Source organism: Antedon bifida, chromosome 4 (genome assembly GCF_963402885.1).
Source record: "Antedon bifida chromosome 4, ecAntBifi1.1, whole genome shotgun sequence".
NCBI classification, from domain to species: Eukaryota; Metazoa; Echinodermata; class Crinoidea; order Comatulida; family Antedonidae; genus Antedon; species Antedon bifida.
Window position 1 is genome coordinate 706,702 of NC_136229.1, and position 23,030 is coordinate 729,731.

Sequence of the window (23,030 nt, forward strand, 5' to 3'; positions counted from 1 at the left end):
TAATTATAAAATGTTTAATTGACTAACATAGTACAATTAAGAATGAAATGCGCATATTGCAATATCTTCATTCAATATCACGCCGCTCATGGAGAGAGGGAGTAAAGCCAATAAACATATCCTACAATAATATTATTACCGGCTTAACTCTGTGACGTCGTTTTATTTATATACTGTACATTGTATATTAACCGAGATACTTACTCAATAACAAACGATCGATCGAAAAAATACTGCATTTTGAATGGAATTCCTTATAAAAATACTTTTCAAAAGATTGAGGTTGCAGTAGCACATATGAATGATAATAAATATTAATGACTATAGGCCATGATGGAGCTAGGTTGGCCTACTGTTAAATAAACACTGAAATCAAAATGGCCAGAAGTAAAACCCACCATTTTAATTTTATGTTATCGTGCAATTCGTGCATTTAAATTAGGAGTATGGTTGATCATTGCAATTAAATGTACGTGTTGAAATCAGAGGTACTTCTGACATTATATTATTGGAAATGTCAACCATGGATTTCCGATTACGAAAAGATGCACATTTTGTGTCACATTGGATGTTGTAGGCTACATTTTCCAGAAGCGTTTTAATAGCATGCGTCCGGTTGATCATAATGGCTGTGTAAAGACTAAAGTACATTGAGGAGGTCAGTGGCCAAATGTTTAACTCCTCGTTAAGTAAGTGTTGTGTCTTTTCAATACTTTTTGACTAATTTAGTAATCCATTAACATTAGAGAGTATTGGTTACTGTAAAATTTCCTTTTTTAATCTAATAAAATTAACATCATTTAAAAGGCCTATTAAATTACGTTATGATATAGAAAACAACTATCAACAACTAGTGTGTTCTTTCCAATAAAAAAAAACGAAAATGCGCGCAGTGTCGTCGCTAGACGAAAGGAAGTACGTGCACGTGACGACGCGCGCGAGCGGAAATCCGATTTAATTGGGCGCGGGCAGGTCCATAATATTGAAAATGTAAGAGATATAGGCGGCGCACTATAATTTAGTAACAAAGCCCATAATATTAATAGCAAAGATAGTATATTTGGTAACATAGAGAGTACTTATAGGTAAATAGAGAGTACTTATAGGTAAATAGAGAGTACTTATAGGTAAATAGAGAGTACTTATAGGTAAATAGAGAGTACTTATAGGTACATTTAGAAATCAACATTAGAAGAAACATAATTAAATCAATTATTAATAATTTAAAAATGTATTTAATATAAATAATAAGGAAATTATTACAAGTACAAATGTCCATATATAATAATTATTATAAATTCAATGTTGCACACCAAGTCAGCAACAATTGTAAAAATAAAAAGAAATTAATAAAATAAATTAATAAATACAATATTACTATAGCACCATCAACATATAGCATAATCTCGTTATAACATTTATTACTGTAATAATGTATTAAAATGATGTATGTTTCCCTATTGGAAGACAAACGACAAAATGAGGGCGCCCTTTTGGAATCAGTGCGTCTCTGATCGGTGAATACTGTACATATTTTTAACCTTTTTGGATTTTACAACAAATACATATGATTTCAATAATCGTTTTATATAGAAGAAACGCCTTTTTGTACAGCGAAAACATTCATTCGTAATTAAATGCTTCATATAATTATTCCTACATTAAACATTAATTACTTTATATTTCATGTGTAGGCCTACAAGGCCAAATCTAGACCAGCGAAAGTATTTTAAAAACCAACAGATGCACTGATAAAAACTCCAAACAACGAGAGGCAAGCCATGATTCAACGTTTCAATCTTTATTTGATCATCATCAGGAATGAAGATAAATAAAGATCGATCGATCAACGTTGAATCATGGCTTGCCTCTCGAAAGCTTTTTATTTGGTCTTTTTGTCAAATAAGTTGGGCAATGTATTATTATTATTATTTTACATTTTAACAATACAGAGATATGTAAATATAGTTCGTAAAAATACATTTTAAATTTGGCAATATATTAGGACTAATTAGCAATGCTTACAACAGTAGTGGATCCAGGAGTAGGGAAGTAAGTTTGGGTAAGAGCCTAAACAGTGCTAAACATAGCCACTGCCAAACACCAAGATATCCCCACCACTTCACCACCACCACAGCCGCCCCACCTCCTCCAGCACCACAACCACCCAACCCCTCTAGCACCACAACCACCCAACCTCTCCAGCATCACAACCACCCCCAACTCTCCAGCACCACAACCGCCCCACCCCCTCCAACACCACAACCACCCAAGCTCTCCGTCACCACAACCACTCCACCTCTCCAGCACCACAACCACCCCACCCCTCCAGCACCAAATAACCACCCCACCCCTCCAGCACCAAATAACCGTCCCCACCTCTCCAGAACCAAATAACCACCCCCACCTCTCCAGCACCACAATCACCCCACCTCTCCAGCACCACAATCACCCCACCTCTCCAGCACCACAAGCACCCCACTTCTCCAGCACTAAATAACCGCCCCCACCACCTCTCAGCTCCAGCACCACAACCTTACATTAAAGAAGTAGGCATAAGAGACCTACAGTTAATAATGTAAAGTAAATTGATGATGAACTTAATAAAGAGTTAGCATGATTAGGCTCATGCTGGTGGTGTGATGGTACAAGCTTTATATCGACCCTCGCTTTCATCGATGAACCGCACAATGCAGGCCCATGTATTGTACACATTAATGTAATGTCTGCATCAATGTTTAATGTGACAGTTAAGGATACAATGTCACCCTTCTGAGTGACCCTCTCATCTCCCCATTCTACCTCAGTGGGCGTATCATCAGTATCACGAGTTGAGTTCCAATGAAAATCGAAGTTGTCCAAATAAGGACGATCAACACTTCTAACCGAACACTTCAACACAACTTCTGAGTCTTCTCGAGCAATATTACATTTTCTCGTATTATTACACTTAGTGTTATTTTTTGATAAGATTTCGATGCCGATTTGTTCAATGTATTTGTACTCTTGTAACGTTACAGATTGTCCATTAGAATGCATACCGTTGTTGTAATGGCAGCGCGAGTTATACGTGTCTTCAGCTGATGGGGTTTTCACAATCAGAGAAAGATCCTCAGAAGAAATGTCATAATAATTTGGTATTGGTATGTGTTTCCTGTCTTCTTTAAAGTTGTACGAAGCAACAACGGTACCAGAGTTCTTTTCCCAGTATATCAGTCGTGTGTTGTTGTTTAAGCAGTCCGGGGGCTGAGTCATCACAGCAATCGATGACGACGGACAAAAATAAACTGTTTCATTTTCAGATTTATTTAGCGCCGGTAAGATCAGTAACAGGCAGGTAGTTATTACTGTCTTCAAATAATCAGGCATCATTGCAGCGGATGGACGACTGGAGAGTAGGAAGCCTAACGTCATATCAACTCAAGCGAGAACTTGGAAATCCCGATTTCTAAAATATAAATTACGTTTGGTTATGAGCTACCGTGTATAAGCAGGCTCTATCATCAATATCATTAACACCACGACTTAAGCTCTGCTGTCTACACTATCAAACTTTATGTGAAAAAAAAATGTGATGTACCCATATATGGACATGATGATTTGATATCACTACTATATTGGGCTAATTATCACTACCATATATGGGCACATCACAATTTTTTTGTCAAACTAGTTTGATAGTGTAGACAGAGCTTTAGGATTGTTATCCATCCGTGTGTAATGATATATGATCAAACAAATACATTATGTTAAAATACATTACTTCCCTGATTTTCAAGACGCCTCTGGATCAGTCAACAACGTTGCATGGCAACAATTCTCAAAATGTTTACAGAAAACTGACCGTGCATTAGAGCGCGTTCATTATCACCATTATATATCACTTTTTCGTTGGATAGGGTTAATTCCAAATGACACGTAATTGACCAATCAAATTGCAAGAATACAAATCAGGTGTGTTATTTATGGCTTAAATTTAGGTAGGCCTATGTGATTTTTTTTAGCATCATTAAGCCCACCGAAATACCTGTATAAACCTAAATGGTGATGTAAGAAAAATGCATGTCTATACTATCTATTTTCATCGTCGATCGTTCGTCCTAGTGTAATCAGTGGCGGATGCTTCAATTCGTCTAGGCTCTTCTAGACTGCATCTCGACTAAATCTTGGTAAAAAGATATTTTGACCCACATTGCGTTTCATACTTATTGTGTCAATTTATAAAAATAATAAATAAATCAAGAATTAACGTAAGACTCAAATTTGCTACTCGTCGTCTAAGCGATGTCGCCGCGGAGCTAAAAAATGAAAGATGCGTCGGCATCAGATAACAATGATAACATAATATTAGGTAACAAATATTCTAAGAAAACCCTCCAAAAAATCCCCGACATTTTTCTCTTCAAATTCCTATCTTTTTTGCTACTTTATATTAGCCACGACGTTTGAATTATAAAGCCTCGTAGACACGATTTAAGAATGAACGCCTTATAGGATTTAGAATGCATTGACTACATACAAAATAATACTTAATTAGTAGCATAATCATCAACAAGAGGCCATCTTACCTTTTTACCGAAAGTGATGCCAAATAAAAAGACAATGAACTAACAGTACAGAAAAACAATGGATAAAGCCTCGAATGTATTCTCTATATGCAGGATACTAAAATGTAATGCTTCGTCGCTACTCAGCTCCTAAGCTACTACCTAGGTATGGGCATCCACCAATACTGCGCAGAAGATATAAACACTTCCTAGAATAGCTTTTTGTAAAGTCCAAGATGTAATAATAGAAATACTATTATTTTTAGTAATGACATATTAAGTAACACTAAACAATAAAATAAATATATAATTAATACACAGTAAACCTAACGATAAATGACTAAATACAATTTGTGTTGGGTCAAAAAAGAACACTTTGGTTTAAAAATCGACGGTTTCTTATGATTATGAGAACTGTATCCAATTCAACAAAATGTCAAAACAAGGAAATTCTAGCAGTTAACAAACAAATAACAGTTTCGGGCCACTAGGCCTACAGTAAGCCAATACAAGCTATTCGATTGCCTTGCTATAAGTGATATTAAGAATGGCAATCTAACAACATTGCCTTGTATTAAGCATATGTATTGTTATACAGTAATCTAAAATATATTTCCATTTGTAAGTTTAGTTTCCTCCTGGAAGCTATTAGCATTATAATGACAGGAAGAGCCTGCTTTCTATTAGGAGCGAATTCACGCGAATCGAACATACCTGAGTTGTGATTGGTTGCGCACTTGCGCACACAAAAAGCAGGAAAAAACAGACAATTAGAGACAACGATAATTAACACGCACGCGCACTAATCAATGTTTCCAATTCGCGCCAATAAATTCGTCGGCAAGTTGAAAAATAACCAACACCGAGAAAAAACCAAAGTCAAAACAAAATACAAAGTGAAAGTTGGGATTTCATAACGTCATGATTATATAGAGCAATAATATCGTAATGTTACAACGATTTTATTGTTCTTATGGATCATGACCTTTCAGATATAAACAATAATAAAAGAATTTTTTTTTTTATTTTAAGTGTCGGGCGGTTGTCAGTTTGGTGCCAGTATAGCGACAGAACAATTGTGCTGATAAATGCGCGATCAGAGTGTCTCAGCTTTTAATCGGTCTTGTCAGTAGTCTGGGGAATGTAATTACCCTTCTTGGGGAATATACAGAAAAGGTGATTTATACCTCAGTCTATGCCGAGGTTTATATTGAATATCATTTATTCATTCAACTGTGTCGGCGACAGGTGATATCAATATTAGTACTTTGCCCAAGACCAAGGAAGAGTGAAATTTCAACCATGGCCGGCCAAACAGACATTTTCTTTACTGCTTGGTTCTCACTAGTACGACCCACCAACGTAAGCGCAGCGCAATAATTTGACCTATCACGAAGCGATAGATCTCGCGTGCGTTGCTCTTACGTACACGTTACGGCAACTTGACCAATCAAAAGCGAAGGACTACCTGAACTGCTTTTGATTGGTCAAATAACTTGCGCGTGTGGCGTTACGTCATAGTGAGAACCACGCTTTAATTTAATTAATTCAAATCTAGGATATACAACATTAAATCAAGAAAGGGTTCTCTTACGTTTACTCATTTGTCACGTGCAAGATATTTTATTTTTACATCAACACGGTGTTCACTCTCGCGACGACACAAGGGCTCGATTCCCCAAAAATCGATCGTCACATGTGTCAAAATACGTTACGAAATTATTCCGTAATACAACTCAATATCAAAAGGTAACAATTGAATGAAACTAGACGAAGAGCACGTCTTTAAACATTACACCAACCTGGTGGAGAGTTACATAATTTACAAAATATACATTAAAAAACAACTAGTTTTTAGCAACAAATGTTAAATAAAAACGACTCATTGAATGAATGATGTTATTTTAGGAATAAAATGCAGTTTGTAAAACAACTTTATTTACAGATAACTGTAAATTACAAAATACAAGTATCATTTTACAATTGAACTTTTTCTAAATGTGTAAAATTCAACATTGCTACTACTTTTGTGAATCTATAAGGCTTGATTGGCACTAAGACGTAACGTAGCAATAACCTAAATAATTTGACCAATAAGCGAGAATTCGGATGTTCATAACGCTTGGTTACCACTAGGACGCAACGCAAGGACGTACGCGCAACGCAAACCCATTTGACCAATCACAACGACGGATCATCCGAACTCTCGCTTATTGGTCAAATTATTTGTTGTTGCTACGTTATGTCATAGTGCGCGGGGCTTTACACTGATCTAGAATAAGCCCATAATGATGTGGACTTGTACTTGAAACAAATCAGAAACATGGGCTTATACACTTGGTCATTTGCTAACACAAAAAACATACCAAATAAACGAGATTTTTTTTTATATACAGCATCACATGAAAACGGTTTATCGTTTGTTATTTCAACAATGCACTACTATTTACAAGCAATTCATCTGGTTCAAAGATCACACGCGCACACTGTCAGAATTATCTCACCAATCACAAGCCATATTTATAAATAAATGGGAGATACCCACACCTAATTGGTCACTCGCACATGTTTAATCTTTCTAATCGCCAGCCATATTTCAAAATATGGGAGGAGCTTAAGTCACACACTTTTCACCATTACTTTTTGACAAATCACAATAACCATGGGAGGAGCATTCTAAACTTTAACAGCCAATCACACTTTTCTCTCACTAGTCAGACGCACGCGCGTCATGTCACTCATTCCCAAACACAACCATTCAGGGAAGTGACGTCACGCGCATGACGTCGGTCTTTTGACAAATCACAAGGCATTTTATAAACGTGGGTAGTGGCATCTTTTTCTGATGTCATTCTCAAAATTGTTTAAACATCTTCATTAATAAAACTCTCACCGAATGGATAATTTTACCTAACCCTAAGCAACAATTTGGTCATATACAAGATCATTTTAACTCGCAATGCTTTTTTCAATTTAATTAATTCAATATATTTAATTAGTTTAAGTTTGACTTAAACCAGCCAAAAAATACCAAAAAAACTAGAATGTTGAGAAACTCAAACCATCACTTAATAATCTGAATAAATATTGTGAACTGTTTAAATGGAGTAAAACATAATTAAGATTTAATTTATATTATTTACATCGTGAACGTGAAAAGTTTGCTTGATATGTACTGCATCAGCATGTGTGTTTTGGTAGACAAACTTAATTTTCATGTGAAAATATTTTATTTAGCGGCGGACAAGAAGGTAATATTTAAATCACATGACCTGTAACAATGATTTCTTGTATTTAAAAAAAAAAACAATCACGTACTGTACTACTGTAATTACATTACATATCTTAAAATTATTATATAACTTACGCCAGTACTAGATATAAAAAAAGTGTTAAGGCCACAAAACTACTTTAAACCGTGGAGTGAACTTAAGACACAAAGACTAAACTAAGACAATTTTAAACCAAAATGGACAAGAAAAGGATATTAGCAGATCCTACAAATGGTAAACAAGAAATAAATATGAAGTTAAAAAGCATCTTAGATCACCTCCAGACAAAAGCATTGCTAATTCAAGGAAATGATTACATTGCAACCAGGTTCTCAAATCAATATATTAGCAAGTGATCGATCAATGAGAATCAATGTATTGATTATGGTGAATCGATAAATGTATTGATAATGATCGATCAATTAGAATCAATGTATTGATAATGGTGGATCAATCAATGTATTACTAATGATTAATCAATTAGAATTGGTCATGGTAGATCAATGAGAATCAATGTATTGATAATTGTAGATCAATGAGAATCAATGTATTGATCATGGTAGATCAATTAGAATCAATGTATTGATAATGATCGATCAATAAGAATCAATTAGCAATTTATATTTAGATATGTACATAAATGATTAAATTAATAAAAAATCAATCATGTACAATTAATCAATAACTTGTTCAAAAAATGATTCAATCGATTAATATATCAATTAAGAATTCATTAATAACATTAAATTTATTAATCAACAATTATTGAATTAGTACGGCATTTATTCGAACATCAATAACGCAGTGATGCAGTCATAAATGTGTATCAGCTGCAAAAACATGAAACGATTCTACTAGTTATTACAGCTCTTCTGACTCACAGTAGTTTAAATTCAAGTACTACTCCTCCGATTCGGATCCACTACCGCTTTCGGAACCACTACCGGATTCCGATGAAGATCCTGATCCCGACCCGCTGCTTGAACTGCTGTCTGACCCGCTCTCGGAGTCCGAGTCGGAGCTAGAGCCAGACTCACTACCCGACGAACTTGAACCAGATTCAGACTCGGATTCTGACTCTGAATCTTCTGATACCGACTGAAAAAAAAAAATTGTAAATTGTTCACAGGTTGTTTTTACTGAATCGGTCAGTTGATCTTTAAGATCTTTTTTTAAGATCCTTTTTACGGCCAATTTACACAGAGGAGCAGGATCGGTAATCGGAAAAGCAGTAGCTGTCTCACCTAAAATCTCTACCTATCCCGAGAGGGTTTCCGCTCAACCACCTTTTCAACTAGCAATTACAAAAAGTATACATTGGAGGTTTGGATTTTGAAGCCCGATAATAATCTAATGTCGACATACAGTTGACCTCATTAACATACATACAGTTGACCTCATTATCATACATACAGTTGACCTCATTAACATACCCATTGGTTGGAGCATGAGGCATTTGTAAATGAGAATACAGTTGTTTTCAGAAAAGAAAAATGAGCTGAATAATGTGTAATATCTGCCAATTTCTTGTAAAATAAAAAAAAATAATCTTCAAATGACTCACATTTTTTAGAAATGCTGGAGGAGGTTTTTTGCCTTTATTTTTAACGGCCATCAGCTCCTTAAATCGCTTTCGGTCTTCACTAGACAAACTCTACAAAACAACATTGATTTATTGTTTATAAAACAGAAGGTACACCACAATGATATTGTTTACAAGTGTGCATTCTGAAGCTCCACCAACCCCGATATCAAATCATGTGTAACAAGCATCTTCAAGAGAAATTACAATTTACTCAAAACAAAAAAATATATATACATATTTCACACACCTGTATATATTTATCAAGAAGTTTTTGATATTCCTTCCATGCTTGTGTTTTTCTCGTTTCATATTTCTTTTTCTCGTTTGCTGATAGAGCACGCCACCTACGGCCAATTTCCTGTAGTCGTTCTCTGTTTTCCATCGCCATGAATTCAGGTGTTCGTGCGACATCTGCTGTAAACATCTGATAGGTGTTGCTAAGAAAATAAAATTTTTAAAACTCCAAAATTACGATCTGTCAAGAAGTCTGCATAACCTTTTCATAATTAATATTTCAAGGATTTTTTTTATCATGATGAAAAAAGAACCAACTCTACTCGCTAAGACTCTGTTTACTCACTGTATGGGTTTTTTCGGTGCACCAGATAACAACAATTTATCTCGGTCTTCATTCTAGAAAAAAATAAGTAATATAAATCAATATGTATATCACATCATTTAAACAATTTGTGGAAATAAAAAGAGTTCACAGTAGTAAAAAAAAATGTCTTCTCACAAATGTGGAAAAATGGAAAAAGAATTTAGGGAATCGATAAATTAAATTTATTTCCAACACAAACATTTTATTTATTTTATAACACAAAGGTAAGTAACTCTTGGGTGCATAAAGTACAATTATATAAAGAGTGTAGTTGTGGCTTGGTGGTTATGATGCTTGGCTACAACTCCAAAAGTCCTGTGTTCAAGTCCCGTCACATGTCAGGACAAAATTACAACTCCACTCCCATAGACTTTTAATAAGACTTTGTTTATGTAGAGCATCTTGTGTATATGTTTGTCTTGTGAACCTCTGAGGGTCCCTAATGATCAGCAATTGCTGGATGGATCACCCTCATTAAATATGGTGTAGTAAAAAAAAAAAAAAAAAAATCCAAATAATCATACCTCAATTTGATTGTTAATGGCTTCAGCCTGCCTCACCCATGGAGACTTCTCACTTTTTTCTATTGCTTCCCATTCTTTCTTCAGAATAAACAATGCTTTCTGCTTTGTAACCTGTATAAAAAAAGTTAATGTCGTCATTTATCAATTGTTGGACCCAAAATAAGTAATAACTGAAAAATCCACTAATCAACCATGTATACCATAGTATATTTCTAGTAACGAAATGTATATCATTAAATATATCAAGCGTATATATATAGCGTGTGGCGCAGTGTGTTGGACGTTGGGACTATTGACTCAGGGGGTAATAAAGTGCTTAGAGGCTTTGTGCATTAAAGCGCCATATAAAATTGATGTATTATTATATTATTATCATGTAACATTTATATAAACATTAAATTTGTAGATTTTTTGTTAACATTAATATATGTATAATTTTTAAGTAATAAATATAAAAACGAAAATTCCATAAATATATCACAGATGAGTTAATGTTGGGTCCAGATGCAGTCGGAAAGGGAAAAACTAATTGAAACAAAATTTGTATACATGTTTATCATAGTATGTGATGCGACACAGCGGTAAAAAAAAATTGTAACATATTATGTCACATGGTCTAATCATGTGCTTACCTTCTGTTCATCCATTACATGGTTTAGTTTTGTATTTGACCAAAGTTCAAATGCCGACACCTTTCGCCCATCAGCAATAAACGGTGCAGTACTGTCCCTATCAAATAAAGGCATTGGATTGTCAATATATAAGGAGAAAAGAAACAAAATTTATTAAATAAAAACAAAATATCGAGATTGAAAACAAATATAAATACCAATAAATAAAATATTTTGTTTTATTTTAAATCTTTCATTTATAAATTATTTCAATTGAAATTCTTAAATTTTGTACTTCAATTGTGAAAATGAATTTAATTTATGAAATCGAAGGAAAAAATCAAAATATCTTACATTGAGTTATTCAATTCTTTCCTTGCTTCAGCCTCCATGCGTTTGTATTTATTCTAAAAGAAAAAAATATGTAATAATAATAATATAATAATTGTTACATTAAAAAAGATAAATTAAACGATAATTTTTTTCAAAGAACCTACTTACTGTCTTATCTGGTCTCACTTAACACGATGCTAATGAATTCATTTTGGAGATTTTATTAATTAATACGTCAAGTGTTTACTTAGCCGATGGGTTACCATAGTAACGTCTAAAGCAATATTTACTCATTGGAGAGGGAGAACTATTTCAGCATGGTTGCATAGCAACAAAGGGAGTAGGATGATTGGTGATATGATAACAAATGCAAGAAAAAAAGAAGCTTTATATCTTTTTATTTATTGATCAAGAAATGATTCTAAATTCATCAACAGCTGTCATAATACCATAGAAGTATTATGTACCTAGAGGGTCAACTAGGGGACAGCAAAGTGACAGGGCAGGGATTTCTCAAAATATTAGTATATAAATTTAAATCTAAAGGCAAATTACTGAAAAATGACAATGCTGTGGGTATCAGTAGCTGGATCTCAATGGAGATACAAAAATGACAATGCTGTGGGTATCAGTGGCTGGATCTCAATGGACATACAAAAATAACAATGCTGTGGGTATCAGTGGCTGGATCTCAATGGACATACAAAAATGACAATGCTGTGGGTATCAGTGGCTGGATCTCAATGGAGATACAAAAATGACAATGCTGTGGATATCAGTGGATGGATCTCAATGGAGATAAATAGTAAATTGATGATAAAAAAAATATATAAATAATAAATAAAATGTGAACAGAGCAGGGATTTCTGAAAATGTAAAAATATATTATACAAAAAATAGTATATACCATATATATGGCTGGATCTCAATGGAGATACAAAATAAAATAAGCAAAAAGGGAAAATCGATAAACAATAAAATATTATGAGAACCACATAAATCAAGTAGGTGAACAGTGAAGCTGAGCAAGTCACACCCAACTAAGCATTTACATACCTTCTTTTTATCTGGAAGTTCACTGAACTTTCTTGCGAGATGCCGTGTGACTTCAGTGTCCGTCCAATCAGAATGCTTGTTTTTGCATTTTGCTCTGTGCTCATTTGTGTAGAGAAACAAGGCAGACACCGGCTTCTTGGGTTTTGAGGACGCATTCTAAATATTCAAACGTTGTTCGTTTTTTTACATGTGTTTAATAGTAATAAGTCAAGAACATAAGAATATGAATGATGATATAGGAGTAGTTGATAAAATAAATGGCTAATCCAAAAGCATAAATTAGCATGGTCTTCCGACACTAAGCTACCAATTGTGCATGTATTTTTTTGGTTCAACATAATAATTTTTCAGTTAGGCTGCCAATGATGTATAGATTGTACTAATATCAATTGTACACTGCAATATAAACAATATTATTCTATATTGATGATGATGGTGGATGAACCAAAAAGAAGATGACCAAATAAAGATAAGAACAACTCCCAGTCTACTCAGCTTCAAAAGAGAACAATATTATTCTATACTGAACTATAAAAAAATGTCTTGTATTATTTGAGTCAGATGTACAGAAAATGCAATTGAAAAATATATACCAAAATACCAGACAAAAAAATAAATAAATAAATAAAAAAAAAATAAAAATCAATATACCTTTGCCTTGCTCTTGGTGCCTCTACTACCAGACCCAGCAGGACTTTTCTTCAACTTTTTAAGTTCCGCGTGATACCGCTCTTGCTCATTTTCTGGCAAGTTGCCAACATAGTGGTTGAGTTCACGTTCGTACAGAATGCGCATTTTCTCGACACGTTCTTTATAGTCTTCTTTCTTGCTAGCATCTAGTTGATTCCAGCGCAAACTACATTCAACAAACTTATCTTTGTTTGGTACGTCGTCTCCAAGCAGAGGCAACATTTCCTTGCAGAAAAGTGCATAGCCAGTTCTGTGTGAAAAGGTATAAACTGTTATTTCTAGAAAAAATGTCTTAATCTCTGTCTACACTATTTTTTACTTTGTTACCTTGAAAGAGAAAAATAAATAAATGTTGATTATGACTGAATGAATGTAGTACAAACTGTCACTTACAATGGTGGCCTGTCAGGCTTGCCATCAAATCTCTCTTTCATTTCTAATTCATCTTTCGTAAGAACTGGTCGTTTATCTGGTGGTTTGTAATCTGGATGTCCTTTGCAGTATTCCTCAAGTGCACCCTAAAAAAAATTAATTAAATTCTTTAAGAGAAAATGATCAGTCAACTCTCCCAAAACCAGACTTTTCTTGAAGTCCAAAAGGTGCCAAATCAATTTTAACCATTAAAAACACATTCTGACTACCAGACTTTCCAGAAAACCAGACATAATAGGCCAGCCCAAAGCTGTCCAGTATTGAGGGTGTTGACTAGGTACTATATACCAGACCTTTTCCTATATACATGTATATACTGGGTTCCTTGACAGAACATTCCAGGTGACATGCCTGGTAGGAAAATTGATAAGCTAAATTTTTTGGGTTGGTATTATTGTAGTTATACCAAGTAGTACCTTTTCACAGGCACCTATGTCTGTATGGGCATTAGGGGTTACTAGGCACTTTGTCAAAACAATTGTGACACACATCTGTTAGCAGACATGTGCTCTGAGCAGATGACAGTGCTAGCTATCAGAAAAATGACTATTTGGGTAAATGGGCATTAAGTGTCCTTAGACCCTGTGTCAGAATACAGTAATCCTGGTTATAGACCTAGTAGCTGACTTGTGTTGGTAGCAGACATATACACTATAATGGTATTTATTTACATAAGAAAAAATACATTAACAGCAGATGGCCAACTTCAGTGGAGGATTTTTCCTTACCCAAAGAGTCCGCCCTCTAGCCAATGTATATATATAACCTCTTTGGTCTTACCTCAAACCTCTCATCATCTTCGACGGAAGCCTTGATCCACTTGATGCGTTTCTTCTCAGACAGATTGCGCCATGTTTCTTTCATTTTCTCATCTCTTTCTTTTTTCAGCATCTAAAAAGAAAAACAATTTTTTTAATTAGTCGATGGGACTGTACTCGAGGTTGGGATTATTCTGGTCAGATACGGCCAGTGTTTCCGTGTATAGCACTTAGGTATTGTAAAATGGAATATGTGCACATATATTTGCTGTAAAATACTTACATCAGGGTACTTGGCCAGGTAGCTGTCTAATTTATTAGCTGCCCACAGCTGATATGGCGTACTAGCCTTAGGTGGTCCAGTATTATGTTTCTTGCTTGAGAATAAAGCATACTCTGGATACTTGAGTCTAAATTCAAAACAGAAAATGATACAATATTTTTTAAGCTCTATGAAATAACATGAGGCTATGTATATGGTTTAATATGGATCTTTAATAGCTTCAGGTTTGTAGTTACACCATAGTTTCTCAAAAGATTGTAAAAGTACAATTGAGGAAGTCTTGGTGTTTCAGTTTTAATTCTATTATACTTACTTCAGAAGACGGTTGCAGCATAACAACAACCAAAACGTTGAGACATTTTTAACTTGACTTTATTTCCTTTTGGAAACACATGCTGTATCTCAAACCATAGAGATATATCTCTATGCTCAAACCTAAAGCTCTGTCTACACTATCAAACTAGTTTGACAAATAAGTGTGATGTGCCCAAATATGGAAAGTGATATGCACAAATATGGTAGTGATATGACATCATCATGTACATATATGGGCACATCACATTTTTTTGTCACATATAGTTTGATAGTGTAGACAGATCTTAAGCTTTATTTCCTGTGAATACCATATTTGGGTATGTCACTACCATATTTGCGGAGATCACACCTTTTTGATAGCGATTATTGTAATTACCAACCTGAATGCAATAAGTGCTCCCTTGTATTGTTCATTCTGTTCTTCATACAGAGATATGTACTTTTGCTGAAAAATAAAATGTATACATTAATGACTCTGTTAGAAGGTTCAATCTCTCCACTGTCTGGTTGTGTTTTTCTTTGCCTGCTTTTTGTAAGCTTTGCTCATGTATCAATTAATTTATGTTTTTATAATAATTTATGTAGTTTATTTGAATTAATTGTAGTTTCCAACAGATAAACAGAACTGATAAACAGAACTGATAAACAGAAATGGCTTGCTTGAATTCACAGCTGTATCATTTTGAAAAGATACAATGACAAATTAAAAACATTAGATTAGGCTCAGCACATTTACCATTACCCAGACACCCTTTCCTAAACTCTGGATCCAAAAATGGCATAATAATGTATATGTAATATACCTTCTTTTCTTCTGATAGTTCTTTGAAAAGTTGTGAACATTTTTGAGTAATTTGAATCTGCGAGAGTTCTGGAAATCTAGCCCGTAACTTCTTCGCTTTGGAATGGTAGAACTGAAAGAATGGAGTCATCGGCTTCTTTGGCATTTCTGGATGAGATTGCTGTAAAAAAAAAACCCCAAAAACGGTCATATTTCATTTAAATTTGAAACTATAGTAGTATGTACAAGATAGTGTAAAGCATGATTATACTACAGTCGACTCACCGACTATTGGAATTTCTGAAAGTTTGAAACACTTCCAAACCCAACTTTTCTTTAGGTCCAAAAAGGTCCTAAATTCTTTTCTTCCAATGATTCATTTACATCCACAATTTCTACACACAAAATTCTTTCATTTTTTACATAAAAACAAAATGTATACGATCTCCTAATTATTAAAGTGTGATAAGAAACAAACTTATTTAAATATCATTTATGTACTACATGATTATTAATCATGTCTACATTTGCAATTTATATCTAAATGTTATTCATGAAGTTCATTAAATTATTTATCGTGTCTAAAATTGCAATTTCTATCAACAACATTTTTTATTTTGACGTCACTTACCCATTTCTTGAGGCTTGTATTCGGGTCCTTGATGTTCACTAAAATCTCAGCAGATACGTCAGACAGTGTCTTATATTTACGAATCTGTAACAGACAAGACATTGATTAATATTATGTTCATGTTAATTAAACAAAAACAGCATCCTGAGATAGTTTGTGTTTATCTTGTGTTGCATAAACATGATAACTTACAGAAGACAATAATGAATATGGAAATGAAATGAATAGGTTAGGAAATGAATATGGAAAAGAATGTGTTAAGAAATGAATACAGTACTGATCATAACTCCCAATCCCAATTTGGATGCGTCACACGCATCAAGAATGCGTCCTGAACACGTCTTTTTTCATTTCATTTCAAAAGACATTTATTTTCCTCCATAGCAATACAGTACAAAATAATAAACAAAAATGGTAAGGAATATAAAAAATGAAATAGATGTTTGTTGGATAAACAACAGAAAAGTGAATTTAAGAAAATTGGCTATGGAGGAAGGCATAATCCCGAGAAGATGAGGAAATCTTGTGCTGGGTATGCCTATGCAAATAAAATGGATAATTGAATAAGAGTGGAAAAGAGTGGAAAAAAAAAAAAAAAAAAAAAAAAAAAAAAAAAAAAAAAGATTTTATATTTTTTACCCGACGCAGTTTCGTCAAAATGATTTTGTTAGGAAATGAAGATGTTATGAAATGTCATTATGAATTTTAGTAGACTTTTATGGTATTTTAACTTGTTTTCTGAAGTTGTTTTAATTCTTATAATGGTTTTATACAGTATGTACTGTGCCTATGAGCAATCATTGATTGGATATATGGCGCATTATAAATGCTTTCATTATCAATAAAAGAAAAAAAAAACCTGTTACTCACATTCTCTTGAAGCATCACCCACTGGCGTTCACATTCTCTGTCGGAGTATGTTCCAAAAGCGACCTCGCGCCAGTCAATCTTCTTTATTTGCGACTTGTACGAGTGAATGTCTTTTTTCGGTATCTGACGTCGTACTTGATCTACAAGTTTCACCTGGTCTTCTTTTGGGAAGTCAGGAACTAAATAAATTATTAAAATAAATTAAAACAGAAATTAAATATTATTGTTAAACTCCAAAAAGTTGTACAATTATATAGTACAACCCTGTTAAAGGGACATTGTTTAAAATGTTAACACAGATATCTTCATTTTGGCATTTTGCTGTTTTTAATGCATTTTTAATTCATAATGGCCAAAGGTAAGTCAGATTTCAAGTCATGGACCAATAAAGAATCTTAAATTGTTTCCATATAATTATCAGCACTGTAATTAAACATAGGCATACAGTATATTGAATGATAAGGAAATGCTATGACAAATCACTATTAAACACACTGTATTATGCAATTTCCCTGTTTAAAGCTCTGTCTACACTATCAAACTTTATTATGTGACAAAAAAATGTGATGTGCCCACATATGGACATGATGATGTCATATCACTATCATATTTGGGCATATCACTACCATATTTGGGTATAGTATTACCATATTTGGGTATAGCATTACCATAATTGGGCATATCACTTTTTTTGTCAAAGTATTTTGATAGTGTAGACAGAGCTTAATAAGGAAGCTACAGTAATACTGTATATGAAGGCAGTTATAATATTATTCTTGGAAGCTACAGTAATTAAAATATCATACATGTTCTGTACAAGGAAAGGAACAAAATAATATGCAAGAATCAAGATAAAGTGCTGGTACCCATTAGCACTGATAAGACATCACATCATATCTTTTTCTTTGTCATAGAGGAAATAAACAATAATTTAAAAAAGTGACGTCTTTCATTAAAAACCAATTTATGAAATCGGAAAATAGATATTTCATTTATAATTAATTGATCTTTTTAAAATTTAATACACATTATTCACTGTTGTATGGATAAAAACATTTAAAATATTACAGTTAAGTCTCCCACCACCTTTGTTTGGCAAACAAAAGAAGATGTTTAAAGGCATGAATATTTTATAGTTAAATGTAAAAATAGTTGAAACTATAAATCGATAATTATTAGAATTAATAGAATGTATGATCAATAGAAATTTTCTTTTTTGCATGCACCTGACCTCAACTGTAAATGTTAATGAACATAAGATCATTAACTTACCATACAACTTCTTGGGAGTAGGAGCACCATCTGTGATGTCACCTGGGAACGCCCGCTTCTGACCAGCAACTGAAAGAAAATAAATACATAATCTTTATACAATATACGTACGTACTAAGTTATTTATACTTGTATGCATCTGTTTTATTTACATTTACTATGTTAAGAAATCATTGGTCCTAGTCGGCAAGGACTGGTTCCTTTTATACTGTAGTACATGTATATAAATATTAATCATTTAAAAAAAAGATTTAAAAAAAAACACTACTGTATGATGTACAATTTTTAAGAATACTTCAGTATTATGATTTGACGTTAGAACTTAAATTTAAAATGGTAAGTATCTCATACAGTAATACTGAAAAAGATAGACAGAACAATGGGAATTAACTAGTTTAATTAGTTTATCTACAGTACTGTATAGCAACTGGCTTTATACAGTAATTGGCAGTTTTTTTACATTTCATTTCCTTATTTTAAGATGAAGTTTCTAATATTTATAATGTTGTGTGCATCATCAACATAATTTATACAGTATCACAAACAAAGAGAACCATCCAGTGATAAACAGAAAATGAAAACAATTAAATATTGATGACTTTTGTACAGTACTTATCTACAGCAGTACAGACATACGGATACTGTACAGTAGGCATTTGGCTTACAGTAGCCTTGGCTTAATTATGAAAAAAAAACAAAAAATCAAGACATATTGTACTATGTGATTTAAGCATTACCACGAAAGGTGTACAAGTTTAAAATATGTTACTTGAAGTTAAAAAAAAAAAATTACAATTTATTTTTTTCTCTTAATCTTTTTGTATAAAACATACAGTGAAATGATTCTTTTGTTCTTCTGCTAAAAATGTCCTAATTAACATTTGAAAACATAGCAGCTGAAATTACATACTATAGAATTGACAAATTACATTTTAGATGTACATAGGCAATAGAGTCACAATCCATGGCTTCACATGTTTGATGATAGCCAACAGCAAGCTAGTCTGACCCGTTTCAACGACGTGAATACACGCTAAAAATACTACTGTACGTTTATGGAATATAAAACAAGTACACAATTCACCTGATACTTCTTATTGCTTTTTTATAGCATTTAAACATTCTGTAATATGTTAATCTGCAGACACATTTAATCAGGAAAAAATATAACAAGTTCAGAAATTTAAATGCAAATAAAGCTTGGTTGTTGTGAAAATATAGTATTTTGTAATCCAGGGTGTGTAAACACTGTATGATTACTGTAGCTGTGTAAATCTCGGTCTACACTATCAAACTTTATGTGACAACAAAATGAGATGTGCACATGGACATGATATCATATCACTACCATATTTGGGCATATCACTACCAAAATTAAATCATGTACATTATTGCAGTAAATAAAATGTAGTTTACTCCAGTAACTAATTATCATATTATTTACATACATAATCACACTTAAAATATTACTATTTCTCAACTAATATTTCTAAGAATGAGCATTGTTAAAAATACTTAGAATTTACTATATTCATCCTTATAATCCTTCCTAGAATATTCTTCATATTATTCACAAAATTACGTTCACAACAATTTTGAAACTAAAATCTATTTCCTGAAATTATATTTTTTGTCTATTAATTTGTACAGTAGATAATTTCTAAAATAGTTGTAAGTTGCTGTGATCTATTTTTCTTTTAGGAATACAGTAGTAGCACTTCAATATTTTTCCCAACTAAATATTTCTTTTCCCCAACTAAATATTTTTTTTCACAATTTAATTTTTTTCCTCCCCAAACTAAATTTGTTTTTTCCCAACTGAATTTTTTTTTCCCCCAACTAAATATTTTTTTCCCAACTAAATTTGTTTTTTCCAAACTAAATACCCACTATAAGCAAGACAACTTACATGGATCATATTTAGCGGGTTCGTCATCTGACGACAGAATGCCAGAGTCAATTATGTTAACAGCAACATGCGCTACCTCATCAGTAATAACATTACTAACATCTTCCACTTTTAATTCTGCGATCCCCTCTACGTCGGCAACCTCAGTTACTATGGTAATTACTGAAAAAAAAGAAGTAATTTTTTATCAAGTATTTAAAATCACACATAGCGTTTTGTTTTTCACTAGACATTTATTTTTCGCAGACAGTAGCTTAACATTAATAGTACAGTACCTTAAATTAAATAATATAATATACATCCAGTACAGATGAGTTAATTACTGTAAAAATTAATACAAATGTACAATTTTTAGGACAAATTTTAGTATGAAGGTTCATCTGTGTTGTTGATAATAATTATAATAAAGCCCTGAAAATACAGTATTATTGAAAATGTTTATTGGCTACAATAAGGTTAAGTTTTCAAATGAAGAAGTCTGCAGATTTAAATAAGATGAAAATTTCGACAAAGGTAAATTTTATTAAAATAATAGCACACATTTTTAAACAAAATTCATACACATCCAACAGCAAGCAACTCGCCAATTAGAGGGTTGAAACTACTTTATAGAGGCTTAGGTAGTGGAGTTGGGAAGGGCAAGTACGTTAACCACCAAGCTACAGTACAGCTCCACTTTATTCACATCATGACTTATGTAACAATTTTTTTTACAGTATTCCCCTAAATAGGACCTCTGATTCACATGTCAATTATCAACATTTAAACAGGAATTCAAGCTGGTCAACAGCGGAAGTTAGAATGATAACTGGCTGATAATTGGCATGTGTTCTACAGGCTATATTAAACAATTATTAAGGAAACAAAGTTTGAAATGAAATTAATGTTGACAATAAAAAAATAGAAAGCAATAAAAAGGACTATACTGTAAGTGTATGTAATTATTTTAAATGATTCAAATATTAAATGTAGAAAGCAATATTGTAATTTTTATTTTTATTAATTCAAATATTAAATCTACAGTAAGATCAATAATACAGTAGTGAGTACCATTATAAAATGTTACCATTGATCCTTTTACAGCTTTGTACAGCAACTGTATACAGTATTTTACTAATAACATCCAATACCTTATAATACTGTATATATTACAGTAGTAATGGTTAAACAAAGAAAAGAAATATATTTAATTTATTAGTCAACAAAGTTAACCAACAACTGTACTACATTGTTGTTAGACTTTTGTAGAATGTAAGTGGATCACACTACTGTAACACTTACTAAATTAATTATTCAGTTTTATAGTATCAAATAAAATAATTTTGATATATGAACAAAATATAATTAACTATAAAAGTAAAAATCAGAACTTTCCATTTGTAATTTATGTAGGACAAAATAATAATCCTAATATTGTGTGCAGCCTATAGATTTCTTTATTAAAAACATAAATAAAAGCTGACCGATCCAATCAAATGTAGGCCTAGGCCCCTACTAATTAAAAATAACAAAAAATATTAAAACAGATATTTTGAATTGTATTTTATAAAGTAGCCTTTTGTTTTAATTCAATTCTCCTACACCTAGCTAGCTGGGCGGAATTACCGATTCAGCCAACACAAATCATTTTAGAAGTCCCATCATTAGCCTACTGGTGGTTAGGAAGTTAGGCTAGACGATATTCTAAAAAAGGCACTGCCCCTTTTGTCGAACAAAATTCACTAACATTTATTTTAATTCATTAAAAAACGAAATACGTGCTTATAATAAAATAACGAACTATCTTTGAGCTCTTTGAAACCGTTTCAAATGATCGTATACGTCACTAACAATCAGCAACACAAAAAATATCTTTCCAGGCCTTGAGAGCTAGGCTAGGCAGACCCCATAAAGAAGCCGACCAATGATATCAGTGCGCTGAGCTTGCGTGTGATATCAGCATGCTATGACGCCATCGAAAAAAGAACCGTTTTCACCACGAGGAACCCGGGCCGCGCCCGGGGATTTGAAACGAAAGTCTGCTTGTCTAATTTCACAATAATCTAAAAATCTGGCTAAAATTAAAAAATTTCTACCGTACAGAATTTGTCTTTAAACATTATTCCTTCTTCCTACAATATTATAATGGTAAAAAATTTATCAATAACGGAGGATTGTAAGAAAAACAACAGAGTACTTCAACGGCCTACCTTCTTCTTCAGCCATTTTCCTCGCCTGACCAACTTGGGTTTCGCGGGGTCATCGTTTGCTAAGCTGCTTGATGATGCGGTCATGCAACACTTGTGCGTGATGCCGCTGCTTCCGCGCGATGGCTGCCCTGGGCATGAGTTGGCGGGAAGTGGGCAGGAGCCTAGGAAAAGTAGTCCATGCAATATGTTTGAAAACCCTCAAACAAACCAACATATTTTGGTTAAATTAAAAGAAAATACAAGTAAAGACTATTTTTTTATAAATTCTACTCGGATTTAATAACATTTCTTTAGGAAATTCGTAAGAAATTTTTAGGATATACACAACCTTGTTCATCCATATAAAAATCGATTGTATGATTATCAATGCA

The 23,030-nt window shown here is 33.1% G+C and overlaps 1 protein-coding gene across 2 annotated transcripts; it reads right to left on the reverse strand.

Moving 5' to 3' along the window:
* Window positions 1–6,463: 6,463 nt before the first annotated feature.
* LOC144839420 (nucleolar transcription factor 1-like) lies at window positions 6,464–22,743 on the reverse strand. 2 transcript variants are annotated; one of them, XM_078694765.1, is made up of 19 exons: window positions 22,660–22,743; window positions 20,471–20,632; window positions 18,562–18,630; window positions 17,290–17,468; window positions 16,420–16,503; window positions 15,811–15,969; window positions 15,388–15,452; window positions 14,693–14,819; window positions 14,432–14,542; window positions 13,613–13,737; window positions 13,181–13,469; window positions 12,530–12,685; window positions 11,495–11,547; window positions 11,162–11,258; window positions 10,530–10,640; window positions 9,985–10,037; window positions 9,652–9,841; window positions 9,384–9,473; window positions 6,464–8,917 (listed from the first exon to the last, which is right to left on the reverse strand). In XM_078694765.1, the coding sequence occupies exons 1-19, from the start codon at window positions 22,673–22,675 to the stop codon at window positions 8,720–8,722; spliced, it is 2,334 nt and encodes a 777-aa protein (XP_078550891.1). In that variant the 5' UTR covers window positions 22,676–22,743; the 3' UTR covers window positions 6,464–8,719. The 2 variants fall into 2 exon arrangements, with proteins under 2 accessions (XP_078550891.1, XP_078550892.1); XM_078694766.1 differs by lacking the exons at window positions 15,811–15,969; window positions 16,420–16,503.
* Window positions 22,744–23,030: the final 287 nt, after the last annotated feature.

Coding starts and splice junctions, on each gene's coding strand:
- LOC144839420 (XM_078694765.1), bottom strand. Junction 17,469..18,561: donor TACTCCCAAGAAGTTGTATG/GTAAGTTAATGA, acceptor TAATTTATTTAG/TTCCTGACTTCCCAAAAGAA. Junction 14,543..14,692: donor ACCTGGCCAAGTACCCTGAT/GTAAGTATTTTA, acceptor TTTTCTTTTTAG/ATGCTGAAAAAAGAAAGAGA.